The sequence below is a fragment of the Hydra vulgaris genome, chromosome 15, assembly GCF_038396675.1.
Source record: "Hydra vulgaris chromosome 15, alternate assembly HydraT2T_AEP".
Taxonomy (NCBI): Eukaryota; Metazoa; Cnidaria; class Hydrozoa; order Anthoathecata; family Hydridae; genus Hydra; species Hydra vulgaris.
In genome coordinates, this window is record NC_088934.1 from 7,620,001 (window position 1) to 7,646,917 (window position 26,917).

The 26,917-nt window shown below is 28.2% G+C and overlaps 2 protein-coding genes across 2 annotated transcripts; both read right to left on the reverse strand.

Moving 5' to 3' along the window:
* Nucleotides 1-5,375: 5,375 nt before the first annotated feature.
* LOC136092351 (GTPase Era, mitochondrial-like) lies at nt 5,376-25,239 on the reverse strand. The gene is made up of 2 exons (XM_065820386.1): nt 24,328-25,239; nt 5,376-5,644 (listed from the first exon to the last, which is right to left on the reverse strand). The coding sequence occupies exons 1-2, from the start codon at nt 25,072-25,074 to the stop codon at nt 5,426-5,428; spliced, it is 966 nt and encodes a 321-aa protein (XP_065676458.1). The 5' UTR covers nt 25,075-25,239; the 3' UTR covers nt 5,376-5,425.
* LOC136092256 (uncharacterized) lies at nt 6,342-10,424 on the reverse strand. The gene is made up of 3 exons (XM_065820061.1): nt 7,559-10,424; nt 7,148-7,400; nt 6,342-6,938 (listed from the first exon to the last, which is right to left on the reverse strand). The coding sequence occupies exons 1-3, from the start codon at nt 10,360-10,362 to the stop codon at nt 6,843-6,845; spliced, it is 3,153 nt and encodes a 1,050-aa protein (XP_065676133.1). The 5' UTR covers nt 10,363-10,424; the 3' UTR covers nt 6,342-6,842.
* Nucleotides 25,240-26,917: the final 1,678 nt, after the last annotated feature.

A 26,917-nucleotide genomic window follows, 5' to 3' on the forward strand; every position in this document is an offset into this window, starting at 1 on the left:
ATTGGTTTCGTGTATCAAATCGCGAGATTTTTTTTATAGAATCGTTGTTTATTTGTCTGACGTAGGTGGTAAAGGAATTATTATCTTCAATGGTTAAGCAATTAGTTATCAGAAAATTTGGAAAATGGTCACTTATATCGGATTTTATGATACCACTTTCGATTTTACCAATCATGTAGTTATTAGTTATAATATTGTTAATGATTGAAGAAGTTAAAGGAGTTACACGCGTCGCTTTGTTTATTAGCGGTATAACACTGTGCTAAAGAAGTGTATTTATAAAAAGCCTGACGTTGGAATCGCAATTTGTATTTAAAAGGTTTATGTTAAAGTCACCTGTTAAGTAAATGCTTTTACTTGTGTCAGGTAATACGCTCCAGAAGTTTTTAAAATAGTTTGAAATTGCCATTAGGTGGTTTGTATAGAGCAGTAATGAAAGTATTTTTAGCTTTTTGATTATTTCAATAGTTAACGACTCGCAATCTGCATTATTTATGCTGAGGTTTTTTATCTTTTTGAAAATAAATGAATCTATAACAAAAATACACACTCCTCCACTGATGCCCTTTTTCCTTGCTCGATGGATTGATTTATAACCCGATAAATAAAAATTTGAGTTTGAATCATCCCATTTTGAAACCAGGTTTCTGTTAGGCATATTACACTAAATTTGTGGTTTAAATTTTCTAACATTATTTTCAAATTTTCAAAATTTTTAATCATACTCCGGATATTTAGGTTTAACAGCGAAAAAGAAGATGACGAAGAATTAAGAAAGCTAGAAGCCTCACTGGCATTAAAGTAATTAGTTTCGATTGAAAGTTTATCAATAATGTTTACATCAGGATCAATGTCATTTGTTAAATGTATATTCTCTCTGTGAGACATATTTAAAATGTTTGATATATTGGTTTCTGCCATGATAAATGTTTAAAATTATTTACTTACAGCTATTTATGAGGTTGATCATATTTTATTTTTTATTAGTTTTACTAATAAGTTTTTCGTTATTTTTAATGAAAGCGTATTTTAGATTAACAATTTTGTCATACCTGACGGCAACATTCTCACCGATTTGACGCCTTTTTTTGACTTCAGTCAGCAATCTCTTTCTAATAATAAATTTTTTTTTTTTTTTCAAATACAAACAAGGCTTCTAAAAGAAGATCAAATGATCTTATCGTCAGAAGCCTTTTACAAAACAGAGTACATAAAGTATTATAAAAACGCCTTTTTACATTAAGAGAACGTAAAAAATTAACATAAAAATATTAAAACAGTACTTAGATAAATAGAAACAAATTTCAACAAGTATAAAACAAAGATTGAACATACATTTCAAAATTATTATATATCATAAGACAAATTATAAGATATTTTCAATAGAGAGAATGAGATCTTTTAATTTAATTTTAAAAACAGATAACTACGGTATCGAGCAAAAATCTTCGTTTATATATGTGTTTGTTCCTTTTAATTTGTGCGATTCTTGAAAGATTTTGGCTTTATCTTTGTTTCTAAGTAAATTTATTAAAACTGTTCTTGGACGTCCATCCTTTCTCAATCCGGTCCGATGAGCTTGCTCGATTTCAACTCCATTCAGTCCTAATTTATTAGATAAAAATGATTGAACTTTCTCTTCGGTTTCACTCCAAGTTTCTTTTGCACTTTCTGTTATTCCATCAATTTGCAGATTTTCAAGATCTATCATCGATTCTTCTGTATTTTTTGTTTCTTTTTTCCGCTAGAATGTTTTCCTTTTCAAAGCGTTCGTTGTTTTCCTCGTAGGTTTTAGCTATTTTTTTATCGAAAAGTTCTTCTTGAAAATTTAAAGATAATTTTACGTCTTCAATATCTTTTACCAAAGTTTTGATTTGGTTAGCATTTTCTTTAAAATTTTGTTCGACTTAATCAAGCCGCTCATTGATGATTTTCGTGTTTGCACTTAAAATTTCGACAAATATTTCTTCTTGTTGTTTCAGCATCGCCTCTGTTTCTTTTCTAAATTCCAATAACATTTCCTGAAGCATTTTTTTAATTTCTGCAAGTGTAACTGCCATTTGTTATAATATTTAAACGTACAATAGGTTTTTTTATTTATTTATTTATTTTTAATTTTTTTAAGTAAAACAATCTTTTTTTAAACAGATAAAAACGCGTCTGCTCTTCTTGAAGGTTTATTGCAAAAAAAGAAAAAAAAAACTTACTCAATAAGTCGACGCAAATGAGGATTTTTTTTTATTTAAATTTACTTTTGTTGTCGCAGAAAATAAATTACTTTCACAAACACAGGCAAGGTTGAAGAAGATCGTACTGATCTTATTATCAGAACCTTTTACAAGCGTGCGTATGTAAACTACATTAAAACATAATTAACAAAATAAAACGTATATAATAATAAAAGTTCTTGAGAAAATATAAAATTACAATTAAAAAAACCCGACTACACCATCCATTAAGATAATTAAATTTTTCAGTTTATATTTGAAAATGGGAAAAGTAAAATGCTTGTCGAAATTGGATAAAACAATTTTATTCCAAAGATAGGGTGCACGATATGCAATACAAAACTGATTAAACTTGGTTCGATGAAAGGGCTTATGTATAAAATTATTGTTTCTAAGTGTATATTTATTTATTGGTTTCAAACAAAAGAGATCTTTAAAAACGAGTAAAGATATATCATTTTTCCACATGTACATAAAGCACAAAACATTAAAAACATTAAGCTCATAAATATTGAAAACTTTCATTTCAATAAAAAGTGGTTTGGAATGAGTGTATCGATCCGCAAAATTTATTAAACGGATCGCTTGTTTCTGACGGCGATAAAGGCATTTTAACTTACTTTTTTCAATTCTTCCCCATGCAACATTAGCATAATTTAAATAACTATGAATTAAAGAGTAGTAAAGTTGAGTTTTTTACATAAATATGTTCTGGTTTTATATAAAATTCCAATATTTTTAGAAATTTTTGTACTAATATAGTCGATATGCGTTTTCCATGTGATGTTTTCATCAAGAAAAACACCTAAGAACTTAGTTACATTATGTCTTTTTATTTCAACATCATCAATAAAAGTTTTAGGCAAACATCGGGGTAAATAAGCTTTTTTAGATACTGAGTGGAAAAGAACCCAATTTGTTTTTTGAATGTTAAGAGTTAGTTTGTTGCATTTAAACCATTTGGATATAGTTTTAAGTTCATCATTCAAAGTATAGAAGAGTTTGTAAATGTTATTATCGGAAAAGAATAAGTTAGAGTCATCAGCAAACACGATACTCATTAAATTCGAGGCTTTATTTACATCGTTTATATAAATCAAGAACAATAGTGGTCACAAAATGGAACCTTGTGGAACGCCACATGAAATATTTAGAAATTTATTTCGATGATCATTATTACTGAAAACAAATTGTTTACGGTTGGATAAACTATTTTTGAACCATTTTATAACTTTGCAATGTATTCTATAATATTTTAGCTTTTGTAGCAAAATTTCATAATCGACAGTATCGAATGCTTTCGAAAGGTCGACGAAAACACCTAATGTATATTTAGACTTTTCAAAAGAATTAGAGATTTCACGTACAAATTGGATAACTGCATGTTCTGTGGAATTATTTCTTTTAAAGCCGAATCGATAGTTGTATAAAAAATTATTAGAACGAAGATAATTGTATAATCTATTGTACATAATACGTTCTAGTATTTTTTAAAATGTGCAGAGGACAGAGATAGGGCGATAAATACTGATATTTGTTTGATCATCTTCTTTTAAAATTGGTGTAACCTTAGCAATTTTTAGTTGTTCAGGAAAAACTTCTTGGCGTATAGATGCTCCCTAGACTTTAAATAGGATATCTTTTAAGTATTCAGAACATTCTATGACTATATTACCGTTTATGTCATCTGCTCCTGTTGATTCATTTTTTTAAAGAGTTTTAAAAGCTTTTTCAAACTCTTGAAAAGATAGCTCAGAAGATAATTCGTTGGAACTAGTGCAATTATCCACTTGTACTAAAAAAATCTCTAAATGTAGCATTTGTATAAGGAATTTTGTTTGCTAGTTTGGGACCGATATCAATAAAGAATTTATTAAATTCATTAGCTATAGCTCTTGATTCGCATATATGTTTGTTATCAACTATAATTGTTTGGGGGAGGGAACCTGAGCATCTTTTTTGTCTACCACTAGTTTCATTCATTATTTGCCAAGTGCGTTTTAACTTTTTCAAATAGGTATTTGTATTCTTTATATATATTTCATTTGCAGATGATTTTGTTTTAAGATATTTTATATAAAGCTTCTGTTTTACTTTTGATGATTTTATAAATCCCCTGGTCACCCATGGGTTGTTTATATTTTTTGGATTTAATGTTTTTACAATGATAGGAAAATTAGCGTTATACACGGAATAAAATGTTTCAAAAAAAATTATCGTAAATTTATCATTAAAGTTAATGTGCTTCCAGTGTAGGAGTGATAATTGGTTTTTAAATTTTCAGTCTTGACCTTTAGCAATTTATCTTTTTTAGGATTCAAAGTATGTTTTTTTCATAGATAAATTAGATACATTGCGAATCAATTAGGCAACTCGATCGATAAGCTGTTTAATTGTTTTTTTTTATCAATTTTTTTTTTCAGATTTTAAATCTTCTTTAAAAAAACTTGAATGTTTTTTTTTTTTTCATTGAGCATTTGTATGTTTCTGTTCTATTCATTTATGTTTCTGCTCCATGAATATTCTTATATTGTTCATAGCTAGTATGGCACAGTATGGCAAAGCGTAGCTCCTTAGACTTACACTATAATCGGTCTTATTACCTTAACTACGCAAAACCCTAAAGAGATCCTTTTGTTTTTACAAAAGATACAATCATGCCTTTACTTTTTGAATACGAGAACGCGTTTTAAACAGTTCATTTAATTATTGAAACAAGCAAACTCCAGATAAGAGTTATTATATTATGTTTGTTTAGTTGAAGTGATAATGCACGAGAATATTAGACAGTGTCACGTGGTTATTTGAATTCGAATGAATTATACTGTTGCTTTTGTTTGATTTTTCCGATTTATATTCAAAATTGATTTTTTGATTTATAATTTCTCGTTGTAACAAGCTTGTAACAATTAATAGTTTAGTAATTATTTGAAAACATTTAAATTATAAGTATGTTATAAAATATGTTTAAATAAAGATTTTATTATATTTATTTTCATAAATCATCTTCCTTGGGTTAGACAAAAAATTACTAAATTTTACACAAATAATCAGGTATAACAAAGGCTATCAAAATAAAATGGGAAAACGGCGCGATATCCATGACAATAACTATATTGAGGTTTTATCCCAAATAAAAACATAAGATTTACTAATTAAATTTCATGTTTATTTAATCATTACGAATTATTAAATTCTCAGTAATACTTTAAATCATCCTTGGTCATGTTATGCTTTTGACTAATATCAACTGTGAGTATAACTTTACTGTGAAACATTTTAGAAAGTTCGGTCTCACAAGCGTGAGATAGTTGATCAAGTTTTGTCATAACGTACCGACATTGACTTTTCTTGGGCCATGTTAACTTTTGGTGTAGTCGAACTACGTCATCGTTACCATGAAACAACACAGTTTCCTAAAGTACATTACCAGAATTAACAACAACAAAAAAACTTATATAAATATCAAAAACAATAAAAATTGAATTATTTATATTTTAAATTTATTTATCTTTTGCTCTCTAAAATATTTAAACTTTATAATATAATATTAATCCTTTTTTCATAGATTTAAATATATTAAATATATAATTTTTATATTTTAAATATACCTATTTCAATAAAAATTAGAATTTTTTAAAATTTTTTTGTTAAGAGCCGTTTTTTCTAAGAATCAGGCAAATTCCTGAAACTGTGGAAGTGACCTCCTCCAAATTGCTTGAATTTTTTATATATTGATCAGAATATAGAGAAAACCTGTCGGGGAAAAAAAAAATTTTCAAAATTGTTTCGTTCACTCGGAATCTGGGCTTAAATTTTTGAGATTTTTTTAAAAATTTTTAGAAATTTAGTTTTTGCCACCTTTGAACCCATTTTTTTGGCAAGGCGAAAAGTTGCACATAGCTTTTGTAGTTAATATCAGACGTAACCCAAAAGCTCTCTCCAAAAAATATAAAAAAGTTGCGTGACACTGTGCGGTTGGCTAATTATCATAGTTCAAAAGTACAAAATTAATCACTTTTGTCAATTTTTAATCGGAGTTAATTCTAGCGGCGAAGTGTTGCACACAATTTTTTTTTTAGGATTTGAAATTATCAAAGGTATTGAGTCTAAAAATGCAAAGAAAGTTATGTGATACCTAAGGCCTAATAATATATTAAGGCTTGAAATTGGAAAAAAATGTTTTAGTATACTTACAAAATGAACCATTACGGCAGAGGCGCTTAGTTTTGTAAAAATGTAAACATATCCAACTGTCAATACAAAAAGGTCCTAACATAATAATAAAAAAAATTCGTGTGATTTTGTCACACGCATGATATAACATGAATTAAAAACTGAACAAAAATCTAACATCAAGATAACTATAGTGCTAATTAAATAAAACATAAATCAAACATTTAAATGTTTTTCCATTTAAAAATTAGTTTTTCATTTATTAATAGAGTCATTTACACACATTATCCACCACATCACACATAATTTCTACTCTGCTGCAGTAAGTTTCTCTAAGAATAATGATATGACTGTATTACAGTCTTCTTCGGATAATGAATAATCGCCACAACCACTGATTAGAAAAGGAGCATTTACTAAACAGATAATTTTATCAGTTTAGTTATTTATCTCCTCGGTAGTAACTGGCCAGCAAAAAGTATTCTTCTCTTGCCCGTTAATCATACAATTAACTCTGATCCCAGTTATAGATACCTAAAAGTATTAGCGCAACATTTAAAATAATATAATAAAGAGTTTATGATTTGTATAATTTTGCTTACATTCAATAAAACTTGTAAAGTCTTATATAATGTCATTCTGAAATTATTTTTACATTTTATTTATATTCCTTTTATTTTAGAGCACTGTTTTGTAAAACAAAATAAAAACTTGAAACTAATATATACTTTGAATAATATTACCTCCACAATATATCCAATATTCCATTGTTTTTCATATGCAACAGCAACCCAATCATTCACTTTCCATACAAGACAAATTTCTTTTGCAAGATTGGCGATGTCTTCCTCATATTTATTATCATCTTCATTGTCTCCTGCCAGATTAAAGTCATCATTTTCGCCATAAACTTCTTTGTTATCGTTAACCTGACTATTTTCATTATTTTCTGTTGTCGGTTCTACCAGCTTACCTTTTCTTTTCAGGTTACTAAATCTATAACAATATCAATTGTACATATTTTTAAACATATGTAAACAAACACACAAAATTATAACTTTCACCTAAATTTTAATTTTATATTTGTAAAAGAACTATTTAACAGTCAGAAACATAATCTAATTTGCAAAAGTTTTGATAGCAACAATGCCTACCTTGAAAATAAAGATCTTATCTGTTGGCTAGTTACATATTGATCAGGCGGAAGTTCTCTCCTCAGCTGCATGTGAACCTGCTCAGGGCTCATTTTATTACCTGATTCTTCTCCACGAATAAAGTATTTATACAACAGTTCTTTCTGCTGATTTGAAAATCTAAAAGAACTTCGAACTGGTAATGCCCAACCTTGCAATAGAAAAATGTTCATGCAATGTGGTTTGTCATTTACGGAAGCACTGTTAGAGGATGAAGAAATTGGCATATTTAGTTGTGAAGTAATTTTCATCTTATGAACAAACGAGTTGCGAACTTTATCCAATGATGTTAATGATTTCGGAACTGTATGAAGACCGGATAGCATGTGTTCTTCTAACTCAGCATCGCTTTCAAATGATAAAGTACAATTCATTTCAGTGCAAAATCTTAATGAATATAATTGCCTGTCACTTCTTTTCTGTTTTTCCTTAAGTGACTTGTTACGCTTAATTGAATTATCTGTTTTGCTATATGGCAACAACAACTTAATCGAGGGTTGAATTTTAAGATTTCTATACTCTTGTTCAATTCCCTCACCGATATTGAAATAATGCCACATCTTCATACTTTTCTCACCAAACTCAAATGAGTGATAGTTGCTAATGTTCTTAATCTTTGGTCCAGTAACTACAGTTTTATCATTGCTAATTTGAGCAACTGCTACTTTTGCATCTTTAGCGCCAAAACTATAATGCATAGCCTTGTGTATATCTTCAGCAGTCAAAAGATTATTACCAGAGTCAACGTAACTCCTTAAAATTGTCTTTACAACTGCACTCTCCCTGTCACATTGATCTTTTCCACAACAGGGTTCATTATAATCATATCTCAGCAACTTTATATCTCTCTCTTTGCATACATTGTAGATTGCTTCAGCTGAAAGATTTCCCTGATAGCAGCCGGCATTATCAGATTTGGTAAACATTTTCTTGATATGCGGTTGATCAATTCTGAATTGGTCTAAAACTGCAGTGGCTAACGAAACAACATCACCTATTCCCTGATCACACCTATACATTGAAGTAAAGTAAACACGTTTGAATAACTTTCCTGCTATTTTTATGAAGAATATATCCACATGTAAACTCATTCCTTTCTTGCCAAAATACTCTTTTTGGCCCTCTCTGTATCGAACCGGAAGAATTTTTTGACAAAAATCTTTAAGCCAGAAAGCAGTTTCATCGTTTAATTGCTTAAAAGCTTCGATTTTTGCCTTTTTCTGTTGAGAATCTCTCATCAGGTGTTTTATGTAGTTGAATACATCCTTTACAGCAATTTCCAAATCATAAATAGAATCAGCATCGTCAGAATTTTGAATTGTTAGTTTTTTGATCATCTCGATAGCTTTGCACAAATCATAGCAATCGGCACATACCACTTCTGATATCTCTATGTTGGATTGAAGATTTTTTTCAGATGGATCTGATAAGGCATGTTTTGAGCTATGAGAAGAAATGTTTGAGTCATTGACACTACAATTGGTTTGATAACTTGTTTTCAAATACCTTTTTCCTTTTTCAAGGGCAGCTTCGAGAGATTTAGAACTAAATCTTTGTGCCAATTTTTGTAATGTTTGAAAACCATTCATGCCTGAAGCAGTAACATCATCTAATCCAGCTAAGCTTTTTCGACTTGAAGGTTTTATTGCATGCAATACTTTCCACAAACTTGAATCAGATAATGGTATATAATTGTTTTCACTACAACTTTTTCGATAGAACATGATAGCGTGGCTATATTTTGTCGCCAGTATTGCATGCACTATCTTTTGTTCTTCACCGCTGTCGTATTTTAATTTGGTTATTCCATAAGCAACATCATGCAAAATATCGCTTGTAAATATAAAGTCTAAGAAATGTTCACACTTTGTTTGATCAAGACTAGATCGGACAAATACTTTCTTCTCTGGAAATGCCAACCCTTTATGAGATGCATGCCATTTTCTTGCTGTTTCTATACGATGTTTGGTACACTCAAATGTGTTCATTATAAACTTTTTGGTATACTTGGTATGGTCTAATAATGAGAGGATAACTAACTTTCCCATGGAATCACTTTGCTTATATACTTTCTGAGCACGAATAATTTCAATTGGGAGAGGGCTATTTATTTCATCAACATTTTTACTGTTAAGAAAATCTATAAGTATTTCCTCTTGTCCAGGAGCAACAGCTTCCGCAAATTTTTTCTTTAATAAGTTTTCTTGGTGAACATACTTGCGTTTTAACTTATCTTTAGTAGTATCTTCCAGATATTCGAACTTCCTTTTTAATCTAAATTTTATTGGACTTGCATTAAGAACCTCAGTTACACTCTCACGGCTTCTTAGAGATTCGTCCAAAATCTCCTGTGAAACATTAATTTCACCGGGATCAAATTCTTCATCTGGAGTAGCAGGTGTCATAAATGTTTGTTCTTGTTGTGTTTGTGTTTCTGTACATAAATTGGTGTTTTCGTTGACTCTAGATAAAGCAGTTTCTTGCTTTAAATGGATAAAACACAGCATTGCACCAACTAAAAATACTTCATTGTATCGCTTTGACATTGATATGACGACAAGTATTGGTGACGCCCTTAAAGCGGGAGATTTTTTTCCTTTTATATTTAGATGGTGAGGATGAAAGCATGTTTTTGGAGGACTCCGTGCAATACCAAACGTGTACCGGTGAAAAGCACATATTTGTTCATCCTTTTCAAGATTTCTTTTAAGTCTATTTGCAATAAGTCCATTTTCTTCCCAAATATTATTATCGTTAAATCGCATGACCTAAAAACAATTTTTTAAACAATTATTAAGTGTGTCATTTAAAGCATTGTTTATAATCTGACTCTTCACGAAAAATGTTTACAAGTTTGAAATACATTGTTGTTATTATTAAAATACAATATTGCAAGAGTGTGATTAATTTAGTGATTATTTATTAAAAGAGTGAGGAATTAATTAAAAGAGCTATTTTTTTTTGTTTAAAGAACTTTGTCTCAAAATCTTAATGCAGAGAAGTTATAAAGTATGTAATTATAAAAATTATATTACAGTCTGCGTAAATTTAAAATACATAATTACCTTTAAGTTGATGAGGTGTTTCTTAACATCAACATCTCCCAGCTGATGAATGTAGAACATTTTGTTTATAATTTTATGTTTTTTGAATGATCCACAATTTCCTTTTGAAAAGCAACAACAGTTTTCATAAAAATATTTGTTTTGTTTCATACTCAACTAAAAACAAGTTCTATTTATGCAGTACCTATTTCTCAATAGCAATGATAAAATATCTACTCTATTTATGCAAATTTTAAAGATCATTAAAATAAAGTTAAGACATTTTTATGGTAAAGTAAACAACCGCCCACTAACTTGTTTTTCCACAATCGTGATATCAGCGATTCTTCTTCCATTCGATCACCACAAGTTATTTGGTTATGACGTAAATTTAAATAATTCACTTCTGATCATGTATTGTTTTTTATTATTATTTATTTCAATTGTTATGATTTCTATATCATAGTCAGAAACGCTTAAATTTATTCTTAACATTACGTGCAATGTTTTGTGTAATGCTAAATGCTAATTTTGGATGATAGAAATTTTATTGTGAGCGAAAACCTCATCTGTGTGTCCAAAAAAATATCTCTTCGTACTTAATCATTTTTAACAATTTGTACCTTTATTTTTAACTTAATATCTAAAGATCACACGAATTTTTTTTATTTTTTATGTTAGGACCTTTTTGTATTGACAGTTGGATATGTTTACATTTTTACAAAACTAAGCGCCTCTGCCGTAATGGTTTATTTTGTAAGTATACTAAAACATTTTTTTCCAATTTCAAGCCTTAATATATTAATAGGCCTTAGGTATCACATAACTTTCTTTGCATTTTTAGACTCAATACCTTTGATAATTTCAAACCCTAAAAGAAAAATTGTGTGCAACACTTCGCCGCTAGAATTAACTCCGATTAAAAATTGACAAAAGTGATTGATTTTGTACTTTTGAACTATGATAATTAGCCAACCGCACAGTGTCACGCAACTTTTTTATATTTTTTGGAGAGAGCTTTTGGGTTACGTCTGATATTAATTACAAAAGCTATGTGCAACTTTTTGCCTTGCCAAAAAAATGGGTTCAAACTAAATTTCTAAAATTTTTTAAAAAAATCTCAAAAATTTAAGCCCAGATTCCGAGTGAACGAAACATTTTTGAAAATTTTTTTTTTCCCCGACAGGTTTTCTCTATATTCTGATCAATATATAAAAAATTCAAGCAATTTGGAGGAGGTCACTTCCATTGACTGCCTGATTCTTACAAAAAATGACTCTTAAATAGCATAAATACTAATAACTTATGTAACAATTTAATCAGTGGCTAGAGGGTTAAAACCACTCTAGCTCTGGCACTAGTTATAGTTTATAGAGGGTTTAAGCCATTTTACCAGTAGCTTAGGCAGAATTTTTTTTATCTAACAGATATGACACTTTCAGACATTGTGTAAACTCTAAATTTAAGTATGTTTACGGTTACGTCAAATAAGAAAAAATTGTTTGGAAGTTGAAAAAAAAATTGAAAAAAATTGGAAATTGAAAAAATGTTTGGAAAAACTTGGGGTGATTAAAACCTGGGAACAAAAATACCCTAATAGTTCGCTTACCCCAAACGTTAGGGTAATGAGTTTATAAAATATAAATTTAAGATTGCTATACTAAATTTAATTTTATCGGCAGGTTTTAAGTTTCCTTTAATAATCTTTTAACGTTTAAAAGTTATGACCTTGTAAAAAACTTGCCTTTTTTGGAGCAATGTGGGTATGGAATAAATAAATACACGAAGAGTGTACTTATTTATTTCATACCCACATTGTTTCATTTAAATTATGCGCATTTACAATTAGTTACATTCTATTCTATTTTTATCTTATTATAAAATTTAAACAATTACATTTATTAAGTTTCTCAAGAAGCTTGAGCAAACAGAGTAATAAATAGTGATATAGTAAAATAAATGCCAATAATTATTAAATAATAATTGTTAACATTTATTTGTATAGTGTAGAAACCAATTTTTGGGAGAAACAATTTGACCTAAAAATTCACAACCAAGAGAGCACACAAAAAAAAAACCGTAAAAATATTATAACATTCCAGAAAAACTTAAATTTGCAGAGCTTGGTTAGCATGTATATGCAGCCATCCTCTAGCTCATAAGGGAATAATACTTACTTTAAAATGATAGTTAAACACATTTGTTTTAATAGCTTTAAGAAAAATATTTCCCTTAAAATGGTGAGATGAAATTAAAATGGTAATATGAAAATGTGAACCAAAGTGTATGCAAATATCTAACTTATGTAAACTTCAAATTATGTAATGTTAAAACATATAGTTTTACAGTTTTACTATTACTTGAAAACTAATTTGCAGCAACATCTCCTTAATTTTGATTTATAGAATTTATTTGCCCTTTTGTATTATTAAATAGTGTTAAAACTTTTATCGGACAATACGCTTTAGTGGCCAAAGTGGTTAACTCACAGAGTTTCTAAAGTGTATTGCCGTGGTTCAAATCCTACCACTTGTGCTATTTTTTTTATTTTTTTTTATTTTTTTTCGATTTTTTAAAATACAAAATAAAATGCTTTTGAAGTTCTATAGATAATATATACATAACATATGAACAACCATGGCGCAGTGGTAGTGCACTTGCCCCAGAAACAAAGGATCCGTGGTTCAAACCCCACCTCTGGGCAAATTTTGTGACATCAGTTAGGAAGGAGGCGTGAACTTCCGATTAAATGCTCATCCGCGGTGCTCTGTGGTAAGACCATAAGGACTTCTTGGGGCACCTAAATCAAATTAAAAAAAAAAAAAAAAAAAAAAACCTAAAAAAAGAAATATAAAAAAATATATTATATACTATAACAAATGAAAGGCAGAGAATTTTTTTAAAAACTTAAAACTTCTTAAAACATATAAACAACTGTTGTAAACAAAAATGTTGGAAACAACAAACAATGAAGTAGAGATTGAACACAGAACTCTCTTTTTGTTTTTTTAAACTCCTAACTTAATTAGTGGTTGCTTACAACTTTATTGGAAGCTAATTCGTTTAAAAAAAATAACTTTATTTAAAAAAAATAAAAATATCGGTTGATGTATGCATACATGCTTGAGCTTATCCCTATTTTCAACATCATTAAGTAAAATATTTAATACAACCCTCTAAATACAAGCAAGATTGATGTGCGCTAAGAATCCAATAGGATGAGAAAATAATATTTGCTTTTTATTGAAATGCGTGGTAAATGTTCCATTTATAAATGAGTTTCCTGAAGAATAGTATTTAGTGTGGCTTTGTAATAGATGTCTAACTTTATTTAAATGATTTTTTCAGGTTTCAATTGAGCAGAAACATATAATACAAGAAATTTGTTGCACATATGTCATGATAGAGATACATATGTTATGATAGAGATACATATGTTATGATAGAGATACATATGTCATGATAGAGATACATATGTTATGATAGAGATACATATGTTATGATAAAAATATCTTATTAATGTGATCACATAATTAGTCCTAATAAGTTGCAGATGGTCCTGCTACTCCAAAAGGTGCTGCTTTGGGGGCAAAAACAAAACAAAAAAAACAGCTCATAGCTAGCAAAAACTTTAAAACTTTATTTAAACAATTAAAAGTCTTTTATGCTATATATATATTTTTTTGCTATAAATATATATGTTCAGATTGAAAAAATTTAAAATGCATAGTGTTAAGATTTAAACCATTGCAAAAGGACACTGATGACAGTGCACTAAACCACTGAGCTATCCAAGACATGTTAGGCATGTAAGAGAAAAAGAAACCATTTTATAATTCTCTTATAAGCTCTACGCATACAGAAAAAGTGCGCACGTTAACTTTTTTTGCTCAAAAAAGCAGTTTTTTTGAATGAAAAAAAATTGAAGTAAATAAGAAATAAGTATAAAATGATAGGTGTGGAATAGATAAGTATAGAAATGGTCGGTTTGGTGAAGACCCGTATTTTACGGGTAGGATATATGTATATAAAGAAAAAGTATAAAAAAGAGAGACTTACAAAGATCTGTATTTTTATGGGTCCAGCCAGCTAGTATTACATTAAATACATTAAAAAAATAACTAAGTTGTTTAAAGAAATGAATTTTAAGGAGATATAGTCTTTTTCAAATACCAAACTTAGCTCTCATCAGTAATTTTTGTTATATTAGTTTAAATGATTTTTAATGCAATTTAAAATTAAATTTAATTACAATGTAGTACTTTGAAATATGCAAGTGACATAATTTAACTTTTAATGTATAAATGGCCAATTCTGCAAGAAAGAGTAAAAAAAAGCAAAAAAGTTATGAAAACACATACTAAACTCCATAACTTTTTTTTTATTATTTTTAAAATACTTTTAAGCAAAAAAGTTAATTAAAAAAATCATTTTATCATACCATAATTATATTATAATTATAATTAAACCATAATTGAGAACTTTGATAATCTTATAGTACATTTTTTTAACATAACATGGTTTTAAATAATCATTTATACTTTTTTTCTTACATCATTGATAGGGTTGTTTTATTTTTTGTTTTTTAATATTGGATTTTTCGTTACAACCGTCACAACAACAAAAAAAGCATAAAAATGCTCGTAAAACTTCAAGTAAAAACTATGAAACTCAACATATAATAATATCAATGTGCTAAATACACACATCAAATTATTTTATTAACTACACTATTCGCTGCATCAAGTCTGGCATAGTTGTTTTGTTCAGAAGTGGTAAAAAGTAAATTTAGAGTTAGTTTTTTAAAAAAAAGGTACAGCTTTTAATGCTGTAACTTTTGCATATTAATTTATATGATAGTACTTCACATTTCTGGAAAGTTTTAAGTCATTTCTATTTTTGGTTTATTTTTAATAGCTTAAAGAGTGTCAAATGTTATGACCGCCACTCTTGTAGAATTCCCCATAAATAGAACCCATAGAGTTTGGGTGAAATTTTTAACATACTTTGTTGACATGAAATAAAAAAATAAAAAACAAGACCAGAAATTTAAAAAAATAATAATAAAAAAAGATTGCCTGCCCTAGCCAAAACCCTAAATTAATGTAGCGACAACTCTTTGCATGTTCTACCTATTTCAGTTGATGTATGTACACTCCTCGCATGTTACAACTATTTCAGTTGATATAAACACTCTTCACGTGTTCTACCTATTTCAGTCAATGTATATACTCTAAAAAAATAAAAATAAAACAAGTAAAATAAAAAATATAAATAGAATAAAACATTTAAAACAAAACAAAACATGTTATGCAATATTAAAAAAAAAGATTCAAGTCAATTAATTTTGCATTTTTATTGCATATTAAAAAATATTTCAGTCGCAATTAATTTAAAACATTAAACCATTGACTTTTAGACAACATGGATGTGTCGGTCGAAAGTCAAAAAGTAATTAAAAATGACTTAACATGTTGTCAAATATCGTTAAAAATTTAATTGCGTTGGTAACATACTTTACACCACGTTAAGATCTTTTAAATCACTTTAACAAAAATTATTATTGAAATCTAAATTCGTTATTTGAAAAAGATTTCTTTATTATTATTATTTTTTTAATATTTTATGCATAACATAATAATCTTTTGTTTATTTTATAACAACTAAGTTTTCTGTTGTTGTTTTTTATGTATTAAATGAACTATATTTATAAAACATAATTTGTGAAAGAAAAAGATTTAGAGAAAAAAATTCTTTTAAACAAAAACACTTCTCCTTTCTTACAATATACATACAATATACTTTCTCACAATATGCATACAATATACTTTCTTAAAATATATAGTGATGTTTTTGTTTGCTCTTACACAATTAAATCTACGATAGAGACTTTTGTAAAATCTTAACATTTTTGTGTAACGAATTAGTTTAAACCAAAGGAGGGTATTCAGCAAGGGGGCTCAAACTTTTTTTCTAAAGGACTTTTTTTCTTTATTTTTTGTAGAACGGTACTGGCCAAACCATCACTGGGTACAACACTGTTAAACAGAATATGTTTTTAAAATGTATTCTACAAAATAGAGTGCTCAATGTTCGTAGAAGAACAAAGCAATAATAAATTAGTAGAAAATCATTTATCAAACTTTTTTCATTATACTCTGTGTTTCATCAACTAAGACTCATCAGATTTCTGATGAGTCTTAATTGATGAAACAAAGAGTAAAATGAAAAAAGTTTGATAAGTGATTTCTACTAAATTATATATAAATATAAGCCATGCCCAGCTTTTACAAAGTAGAACACAGTAAAAAAATTTGTTTTTACAGGTTTGGCACTGTGTTCTCCTCTGTAAAAGCGGGATGTCTGGCAACCCTATATAAATACATATACTATACATGTATATATATTTATATATATATATATATATATATATATATATATATATATATATATATACATATACATACATATATAGGGTTGCCAGACATCCAGCAAAAGGAGGACATACCCTCCTTTTTCATCCTTTGTCCTCTGTCCAGCAGGCGAAGTTGAAAACATTTAAAATGTCGGGCTTTTTTAATATTTTAAGTTTTTTATTTTTTCATACTTTTTTTTTTTTTTACATATATTTCCTTATTTAAACTTAGCTATTTTTGAAACTTATAGAAGTTTTTTTTGACATTCTATTCTTTGATTAAAACTTCAGGTTCTACTTTTAACTCTGCGCGTTTCGCTTTTCCAATTGCTGTTCGATAAAACAGAAAAGTAGTTAAAAAACTAAATAAATCTATTTTTTTTTAATTAAAACGTTTTTAGCTCAGCACATTTTGTCTATGTCAGTTTTTGCTTCTTTAGCAACAAATTGATATTTGACTTTTAAATAAATTGATATTTGATTTTTTTTATAAAAATGACTTCAATTTCTACAAAGAGAAAATGCAAGTTTTCAAGTACTATGAAAACAAACTATTCATGCTTTGCTGAAGGGTGCAATGAGAATGAGGCAAAGTGTTCAATTTGTGATTTATTTAGTTACTTGTCCATCGCTAACAAAGGAGCTACTGACTTAGAGCGCCATGTTAACAGTGAGAAACATAAAAACCTAATCAAAGTGTCAGCATCATCGAATAAACTAACATCCTTTTTTCAACCTAAAAACTCGAAGATGTAGCAAAAAACCCACGCAGCTGAAGCAACTTTAGCATTTTATACATATTGTCATCATCAGCCTTACAACTAAATGGCCTGCACATATGGTTTAATGCACAAATTATTTGAAGATTCGGAAATTGTAAAAAATATCGCATGTTCAAAAACAAAAACTGAGACAATCATAAACCAGGTAATAGGCCCCAAACTGTTGATCAACTGGTGAAATCATAAGATAGCATTCATGTTTTGGTCTTTCCACAGATGCTAGCACTTCACAGAAAAAATTGTTATTCAATAATATTACGAGGCAGGTGGTATCCAAACTAAAATTTTTTCGTTAGATAACACACCAAATGAAACCTCTGAAACACTCCAAACATATGAGTTGTTGTCTAAGTGTGTTGGTTTTTCTGGAAACAATGCTAATGTAAATTTTGGAGGCATTAGCAGAAAAGTAAGCAAAAATATGTTCTCATATTTAAAGGAAGTTTTAAAAAAACTGTTGGTAGGTGTTGGATGCTCTGCCTACGTTTTACACAACTGCATACAACATGGAGCAGATTTAATAAAGATTGCTGTTGAAACTGTTGTCTTGAAAATATTCAATTATTTTTCTATGTAAACAATTAAAACAGAAGCTTTAAAAGATTTATGCGAATATGAGGAAATTAGCTATCATCAACTACTCTATCACTCTAAAACTAGATGGTTAAGTTTGTTTCCAGCTATAGAAAGATTGCTGAGGTTATTTAATGTTTTGAAAATATTATTTTATTTTTTATAGATCAACCACCTGTTACAATAAAAATATTTTTTGAGAATGAATTTTCAGAAGCTTATCTTTGGTTTTAGCATTCCTTGATGTTTCTCTTTCAAGTAAATATTGCAGCAATTGAAAGGGAAGAAACATTAGTTTTAGAAGATATTAGCCTTCTTCACTCTACCGTGGAAGTTTTAAAAGATTGTTTAAATGAAACATTCCTATCGCTTAAAGTCAAAGATATATTAAGAAAGTCTTAAGAAAATGACAGAGAGGAAGATTATAAATGCTTTATGGCATAAGTTAAGCTAGTGCATGAAGCATGTATTCTTTATTTAGAAAAGTGGTTGAAACCTTTTGATGAATTTTAGTGCTTTGGTTGAATGTATTTAAATAAAGTAAAAGACAGCACATTTGATGACCATTTGGTATGCATTTTATAATCATTTTGGATTATGTACAAATGTTTGACCAATACTGTTCTCTTAAATCATTTGTGCAAGGCAAAAATGAGCAGTTTTTTGAAATACCCTTGCATGAATATTGGGTTTTATATTTTAAAACTTGTCCAAATGCCAGTTGCTTCTCAAAGATGCTTAAAGTTTGTGAAGTATTCTTCTGTATCCCAGGACACAACGGAAATATTGAAAGAGTGTTCTTGTTGATGAAATGGAAATATTGAATAATTAACATTGATTAAATGGAAATATTGAAAGAGTGTTCTCATTGCTCAATGGACAAAGGAACAATTTTTTAGTTGACTCTGTAAAGGGCATCATTCTTATCAAGTATAATTTGAAGAGTCTTACCTTTAAACAGTTTTATAATTATAAGATTGCTAACGAAAGTCTCCTGCGTAAAGTTGATTCCTCCAAGAAAAATGATTTGACAAATATGTTATTGCAAATAATTTAATATATTTAACACTGTATACCTGAATGTTGCATTATTTTTTTAATTGTAAAATATATTTTGCAATTGTAATTTGGAGAAAATTACCCAAGTTTGCAATGACTTAGTTAAATAGATGCATAGCCCGAGAAAAAAAAACACGTTAAAGAAAATTTAAAAACTCCTACTACAAAAAAAGCCAATAGATAAGCCACAATCTCAAAAACCTTCCGTTATTAGGTATTACTAAAATTAGGTATGTCCTCCTTTTGGCTTTTCTATGTCCTCCTTAAGGCAACTGTGTATCTGGCAACCCTATATACTACCATTTACTATATATATATATATATATATATATATATATATATACATATATATATATATATATATATATATATATATATATATATATATATCTATATCTATATCTATATCTATATCTATATGTATATGTATATGTATATGTATATGTATATATATATGTATATGTATATGTATATGTATATATATATATATATATATATATATATATGTATATATATATATATATATATATATATATATATATATATATATATATATATATATATATATATATATATGTATATATATATATATATATGTGATGCACTGATTAATCCGAATCAGCTTAATTGGCCACTTTTTGCACAACAGGTATTGGCCTCATTTTCCAATTTTCCAACCAATGGCATTTTATTATTTTCATCCTGCATTGTGATAATAATTAAATAATAAATAAACTAAACTTTATGCATTACTTTTTTTGAAAAATTTTGATTTTAATTTTGTTTACAGGCAATATTATTTATTCTAAGGTGATGTTTATAAGCTTTAATTTAACAGGTGAAGGTACTTATAGTTTTACTACCATAGTGTTGTTTTAAGAATAATTTTATTTTGTGTTGTTCTATTGTTATACTTAAAAGTAACCTATTTAAGCATTGTTATCCATGTGTTAAAGTATATCCTTTTACATTTCTATATTTTTATTTGTTATTTTTGTATTATTTTAATTCACCTCCCTAAGGCCATTGCAATCGAGGAGGCTACTTTAGATATGGTTACAACCCTCTCTCAACTTTATAACTCCGAAACACAAACCTTGACAAACAAGGCCACTGCGCTGAGAAACAAGTTTAGCGCGGTACTACCAGGGACATGGTGGGGATAGAACATCACAAATCAAAATAATTATAAAAACAACTTAATTATCTAAAAATAGTTTAGATATCTAAACAACATATGATTGTTGTTTAGATATCTAAATTACTATTAAATTAATAAAGAATCCTAAGTAAACTGCTCATAATTGTACCATTTTCTTTTTAAATTGAAATAAAAAGTGTTCCTCAAAAATTGTATTTATTTTTTGAAAGTTTTCTTTTCATAGTAAAAAAAAACTAAAAAATGTATATTTTTTTAACTGAGTTTTTCTAATATCTTTTAAAATAATGGTTTGACTATAATTTGAGTTCAAGTATTTGTTTACCAGTACTGATTCCATGAAAAAGATTACACGATTTAAAGTTGTATGGTTTTATATTTTCAAAATTTTAATAATTAGTTAATTCATTGGCATCGGCCTTTTCCCATCCATCGGCATCGGTATCAGCCAAAAAAGTGCTATCAGTACATCACTAATATATATATATATATATATATATATATATATATATATATATATATATATATATATATATATATATATATATGCATACATACATGCAATAGGGCGATTCTTGCGTTATGCGTGTGACACAGGTACAAATATTTTCAAATAAAAGGGGCCATAAAAAATTGTTTACTACAGATATGCAAGATATATATTGCAAATATTATAGTAGGATATGTGTTTGATATAAAATGAATTTCTCTTAATAATGTTTATTGAACATACTAGCAAAAGAACTGATTAGCTGCATCGCATGTGTGATGCATGCAAAACCATAAACTTCAATTTTAAACTTTGATATATATAATTACAACAATATAATAAAACTAATAATTTTGCGTGCTTTCACTTTGTTAACTTTAGCATTGTTTAATAAATATTCTTGAGAACTAGCTATCATTTATTTTTAGTTTATAAAGTTTTTCATAAAAGTTTTTGAATTCTAAATTTCTGCTAATTGGCTATGATTAGTTTAATGATTTTTTTTTAATGTTACAAACAACATGTTGATGTTTATAAAAAATACTTTTATTTTTCAAAATTTTAATAACTTCATAAAAATAAATGATAATCTTTAGTGTTATGTGTGTGAGAAATTTTGTTACGTGTGTGACACTGTACAAACTTTTAATAATTTAACAGTTTTTTTTTTTTCATTTTTTTAGCATAACTAAAATAAAGAGTAAACTGAGTAGCACTTTTGTTTTATGGTTTTTTAAAGTTTCATGTTTTTAAGTTTTATTTATCAGGGAACATAGTTTCATTGTTCTTCACAATGCACCAATCATTAAAAGCCATTTCTGGAGATTGGAAAATATTTTGGGAACTTGCATGTCATTAATATAGTTTATTTGAAAACCAGATGACTTTGAGTCACTTGTTTTGAAAAATGACTCGCATTCATTGAAAGCATTGACATGATAAATTTTTAGTATTACCAGTGTTTTTTTGACTTCTAACCAAAATTTTTTGTCTATTTTACTAATGATTGCATCATTGCTAATTTAGAGAATATTTACAGCTGTCATTAGTGGTTTGAAAACATTGAAAAAATCCATAGATGTTTGTACACACACTTTCTCATTCTTGCTCATAAATTTCATTCAAACAAGAAACTTAACTCTTTAACGCCATCTACAGTCCCTTTTCTATGTGAAGTTGCAAAAAAATTCTACTCAAATGTTTTATTTTATTGCAAAGATAATTGGTTGAGTAGTTTCATTATAAACTTATTTTTAAATTCTGATGATGGGCCATCAGTGAAAAGAGTTTCAGTATCATTATTACAGTTTTCAGACATAAGTATCTTATATAATTACCCAATAAAGCAGTAAACACTATCATTACCTAGTCTCTATTGTCTGAACAGATAAGATATTTTTTGCAATTATTGTTGTTGAAAACAGTACCATTAAGCAATTAAACAGTGCTCCTACTCAACAGTGCACTTTGTACTTCATTTAGTAATTTCCCAAATATATGTCATTGCAAAATCCACCAGAAGAACTCTTTCTCCTGCAATCTCCTTGTCTTTTTCAAATTCAGATGCTTGAACTCTTTTTATATGAACATGTTCGTGAAATTTAGATAAAGCAAATAGTAATTCCTCTATTACTTCTCCTATGCACCCATTTTTATCACTCATCATAAACCCATTTTTGAATTGTAATTGAAGACATCCAATATGAACTATTATAGCTGATGCCTATTGCTTTGAGTAATAAGCGAAAGTTCTTATGCAGTTTTCACTTACACTAGTCTGTGGGTATTTCTTCTCAAAAAATGTTTTTTGGCATAAGCTTACAAATTGTAAAGAAAGGCATTATCTCTCCATAGGTTGATTGAAAAATAGAGTAAGCCTCTCTCAAAAACATAGTCAAAAATAATTTCTCAGCTTTTTTCTCTCTCCATTCTATTTTTTTTTATTTATACGAATCCTTTTCTGTACTGTTCAAACTTTTTCAACTTTCATTTTGCACATATTCTTAATCCTTTTAATTTTTACTGAACAGTATTCTTTGTCAGCTTTTCGTTTTCCTCTAAAGTTTTTCAGTTTCTCAGCTCAAGACATTATATTTTTATTATATATATACTAAAACTTACACACAGGAAACTATTAAAATTTACAAAGCCCTACGAATCAATAATTTATAGAACTATTTAATTCATCTTTTTAAGCAAATTCAAACTGAAATAACTTTCAAATACTACTATGGTTGTTTTCTTGTTGAATTTATAAAATAAATTGAGAATAATTTTTAAAAAAGTAATTTATATCAATATTATATTCAAAAAAGATTTTTATATATAGTGTTTATGGTTTAGTTCCAATCCTTATCGATAATTCTTTTCTGATTTTATATATTTAATGATCTTATCTGTGTAATGTCACATATATATCATTAATTTTAAAACTACGTCATGCGTGTGACCAAACTTTTATAATTTTTTAAAATTATTTTACCACAATATCATCAAAAAATTTTTTTCATTTTATCTCTACAATACTTTTTGATTATAACTGAAAATATTTTCAAAAAAAGTATTCTAGTTTACTCACAAATAAAACTTTTCATTGTTTTTTGTTACATGTGTGACATCACAAAAAGGGTATTTATTAAAATTTAATATATATGTATAAATATTTTTTCAAAGCTAGAACATTTTTGTTTAAAATTATATAAAAATAGTTATGAAAATGCTTTTATGTAATTATAACAATATTAAATATTTATTTATTATGATAAATAGAAATAATATACTGACATTAAAAATTGAAATATTTTAGTAAATTAATATCAATATTTTTCCATATACTATACAAAAACTTCTAAATGTATTTTAAAATGTAAATTTAGTTAGTTTATTGTGGAAATATGCACAAAAAAAAATTGTAAAAAAAGCGTTTGAAAAATTAGCTCTCTAGTTTCACTAATTTGAGAATCGCCCATTATATATATATGCATACATACATACATACATACATAATTACATATGAACATATGCATGTTTTAATGTATTTATGTATGTGTGTATGTATGTATGTATGTATGTATGTATGTATGTATGTATGTATGTATGTATGTATGTATGTATGTATGTATGTATGTATGTATGTATGTATGTATGAATGTATGTACACACGTACATGTGTATGTGTATTTATGTGTATGTAAATTAAATTTTTTACCTGCTTCACTTTCCATGGAATTTCATGTCCAAACATTATTAGCAATTTTTCTCTAAAAACTTCAGAAATCTGAAAGTCAATACTAGAATCACAATATATTTGGTCAGAATACTCCCACGTGCCCAACTTTGAACTTGATACAAAGTAATTAAGTAAGTCATCTACACCATCACCTGAAAATGCAGATATCATAAAACATTTTTGAAAGCGTTCAGAACCACCATATGAATGATAGCCCCAGACGTCTTTTGTTCTTTTTTGCATTAACATAGAAGCAACTGGTATTAAATCTTCTTTACGTTTTAGTAAATCTATTTTATTTAATATTAGAATAGCAGGGACCTCAAGATTACTGTTCATAATTTCAATTATATTTTCATCAACAAAGTTTCTTGTTTTTTTAGATGCTACGTCTGTAATAATGGCTAACATATCAACAGATCCAGCTACACGTCGAGGTCCGCGTAGATGAGCACGATCCATGTTAAGACGGTGCCCTTCTTCATATGAGACTATGCCAGGAGTGTCAGTAAATATAATCTGACAATTACCTATATTTTTGATGCCATTAGCTACTGTACGAGTGGTATGTTTTATTTCAGAAACCGCTGACACCCTTGAACCAACAGCAGCATTTATTAAAGTCGATTTACCAGCATTTGGAGCACCTAATACAGCAACTTTTAACACCTTTTGATCAAAAACTGAAGTACATAAAAACCGTTCTAAAAATCTCAATTGACGCATTCGTAAATAGTATCAGGGTTTGCAATTATTCAAAATTAGGCTTTCTCTCAATAGAAAACAAATTTAATAGTCACAAAAAAGCTGTTTATTTTGCACATTACCAGAAACTAAATGGCCGACATAAAAAAAAAATTAATACCGCAGTAAAAGCGGCCAAAATCCAACGAAACTAAAGGTTGGTTTCCATATAGTCCACGACAGTTGTGCGACAGCCGTGTCCTAGGACTAGTGTCCTCGGACACATTTGGTCAATGGATCCTACGACCAAATGTTTCCATTAAACCAAAATGTTTCCATTAAACTCTCTACTACAATTGTCGTGCAACAATTGTAGTAGAGAGTTTTTTCTATCTTTAAACCATAGCCATAAAACAATGTGCGACAAATTTTATCTTCCAAGACAAAATTAACACGATCAATGTTTCCCTATGGTCGCGCGATCGCTTTGCGACAATAGTGCGACTGTCGCAAATTTAAAATACTCATAAATATTTATAATTATTTAAACAATCTACATAACGATCTTACACAACAAACTTACATAACAAGTTATGTTAAAAAGTTCTAATACAAACTAAAATTATTAAAATAATAATATATAAAATATTTTTTCTGTTTATTTAGAAACGTTGATCTAAATATAAAGATCACCTTACCTAATTACTAGATCTAAATGTTACCAGAAAAAAAATCCGCTCAAAAAACAAGCAGATCAAACTCATAATTTTTTGCGTTGTATTTGTTCCAACAGCTTTATCGGATTACATAATTTAATGATACATTTCAACATTACGCAAAATCTAGAGTCGAATTAAATCAAATTCATAAAGTTATTTTTCGCGTATCATAGACTAAAACGACCAGAGTTCTCCATGTGACCTAATCTTCGCCACTTGGTCATTAAAAAACATCCAGAAAAAAAAACTAATTCACAGACAGTTTCAAAACCAATCTAAAAAAACGCACGTTTTGCACGTAGATTAACTCATTTTTGTTGCAATGTCTGAAAGGAAAGCGAGTGAACGTTTTTGTATCATTCATTTCAATGAGAGGTCACGGGCAGCAGATGCTTCACCTTGTCAAAAAGACATTAGAGATGCACGGGATCAATATTACTAGTTGCTGTGGGCAACTAGTAATATTGATGCCGTTATATTATCACTGACAATATGTTTGAGGTCTTCACTGGGTTGCAAGCCTGTTGCAAGGTTGCAAGCCTGTTGCAAGCCTGTTGCAAGCCTGTTGCAAGCCTGTTGCAAGCCTGTTGCCTGGGTTGCAAGCCTCAAGGAGTTATATCCGCTAGCTGAATTTTGTTTCATGCCGACCATTCTTTGAATTTTGTGCGACAGCTGCATCTTTCTTTTTCTATCTTTAACAATATTATATCTTTTTTCTAGTTGAATGCATTGCTGAAAGTCTTGAAATCAAAACTAGAAAATGGTGTATATACTCCAAAAAATCTCTCACAGACTAGATGATCTACTTGCGCAGATCATTTAGTCTGTGAGAGTTGTTCTGGTTTTCAAACGGGTTATTCTAGTTACATGGTTTAATTATCAGAATTAGTCTTTTAAGTTCTTAGTTTTCAATAGTACTCATTTATTTGTATATACAAAATATGTTTACAAACTTCAAGGTACCTTAAGGTGGCAACCCACTATTAAAAGTCTAAAGAAAATTTTTTTTTTTCTTTCTATTTTTTAGAAGTTTTAACCTTTATAAACAATAAAATATATAACAACGGAAGAAAAATTTATAAGTTTGCTCTAATTTTGTTCCTTAAAAAGGGGTAAACATCCAAAAGTTCCTTAGCAACGGCCTTAGTGACAGTTAGAAATTTTTT

Coding starts and splice junctions, on each gene's coding strand:
- LOC136092351 (XM_065820386.1), bottom strand. CDS start 25,074: ATGCGTCAATTGAGATTTTTAGAACGGTTTTTATGTACTTCAGTTTTT. Junction 5,645..24,327: donor TTCCATGGAAAGTGAAGCAG/GTAAAAAATTTA, acceptor AATGTACTTTAG/GAAACTGTGTTGTTTCATGG.
- LOC136092256 (XM_065820061.1), bottom strand. CDS start 10,362: ATGCGATTTAACGATAATAATATTTGGGAAGAAAATGGACTTATTGCA. Junction 7,401..7,558: donor ATAAGATCTTTATTTTCAAG/GTAGGCATTGTT, acceptor ATATTGTTATAG/ATTTAGTAACCTGAAAAGAA. Junction 6,939..7,147: donor ATATTGGATATATTGTGGAG/GTAATATTATTC, acceptor TAATACTTTTAG/GTATCTATAACTGGGATCAG.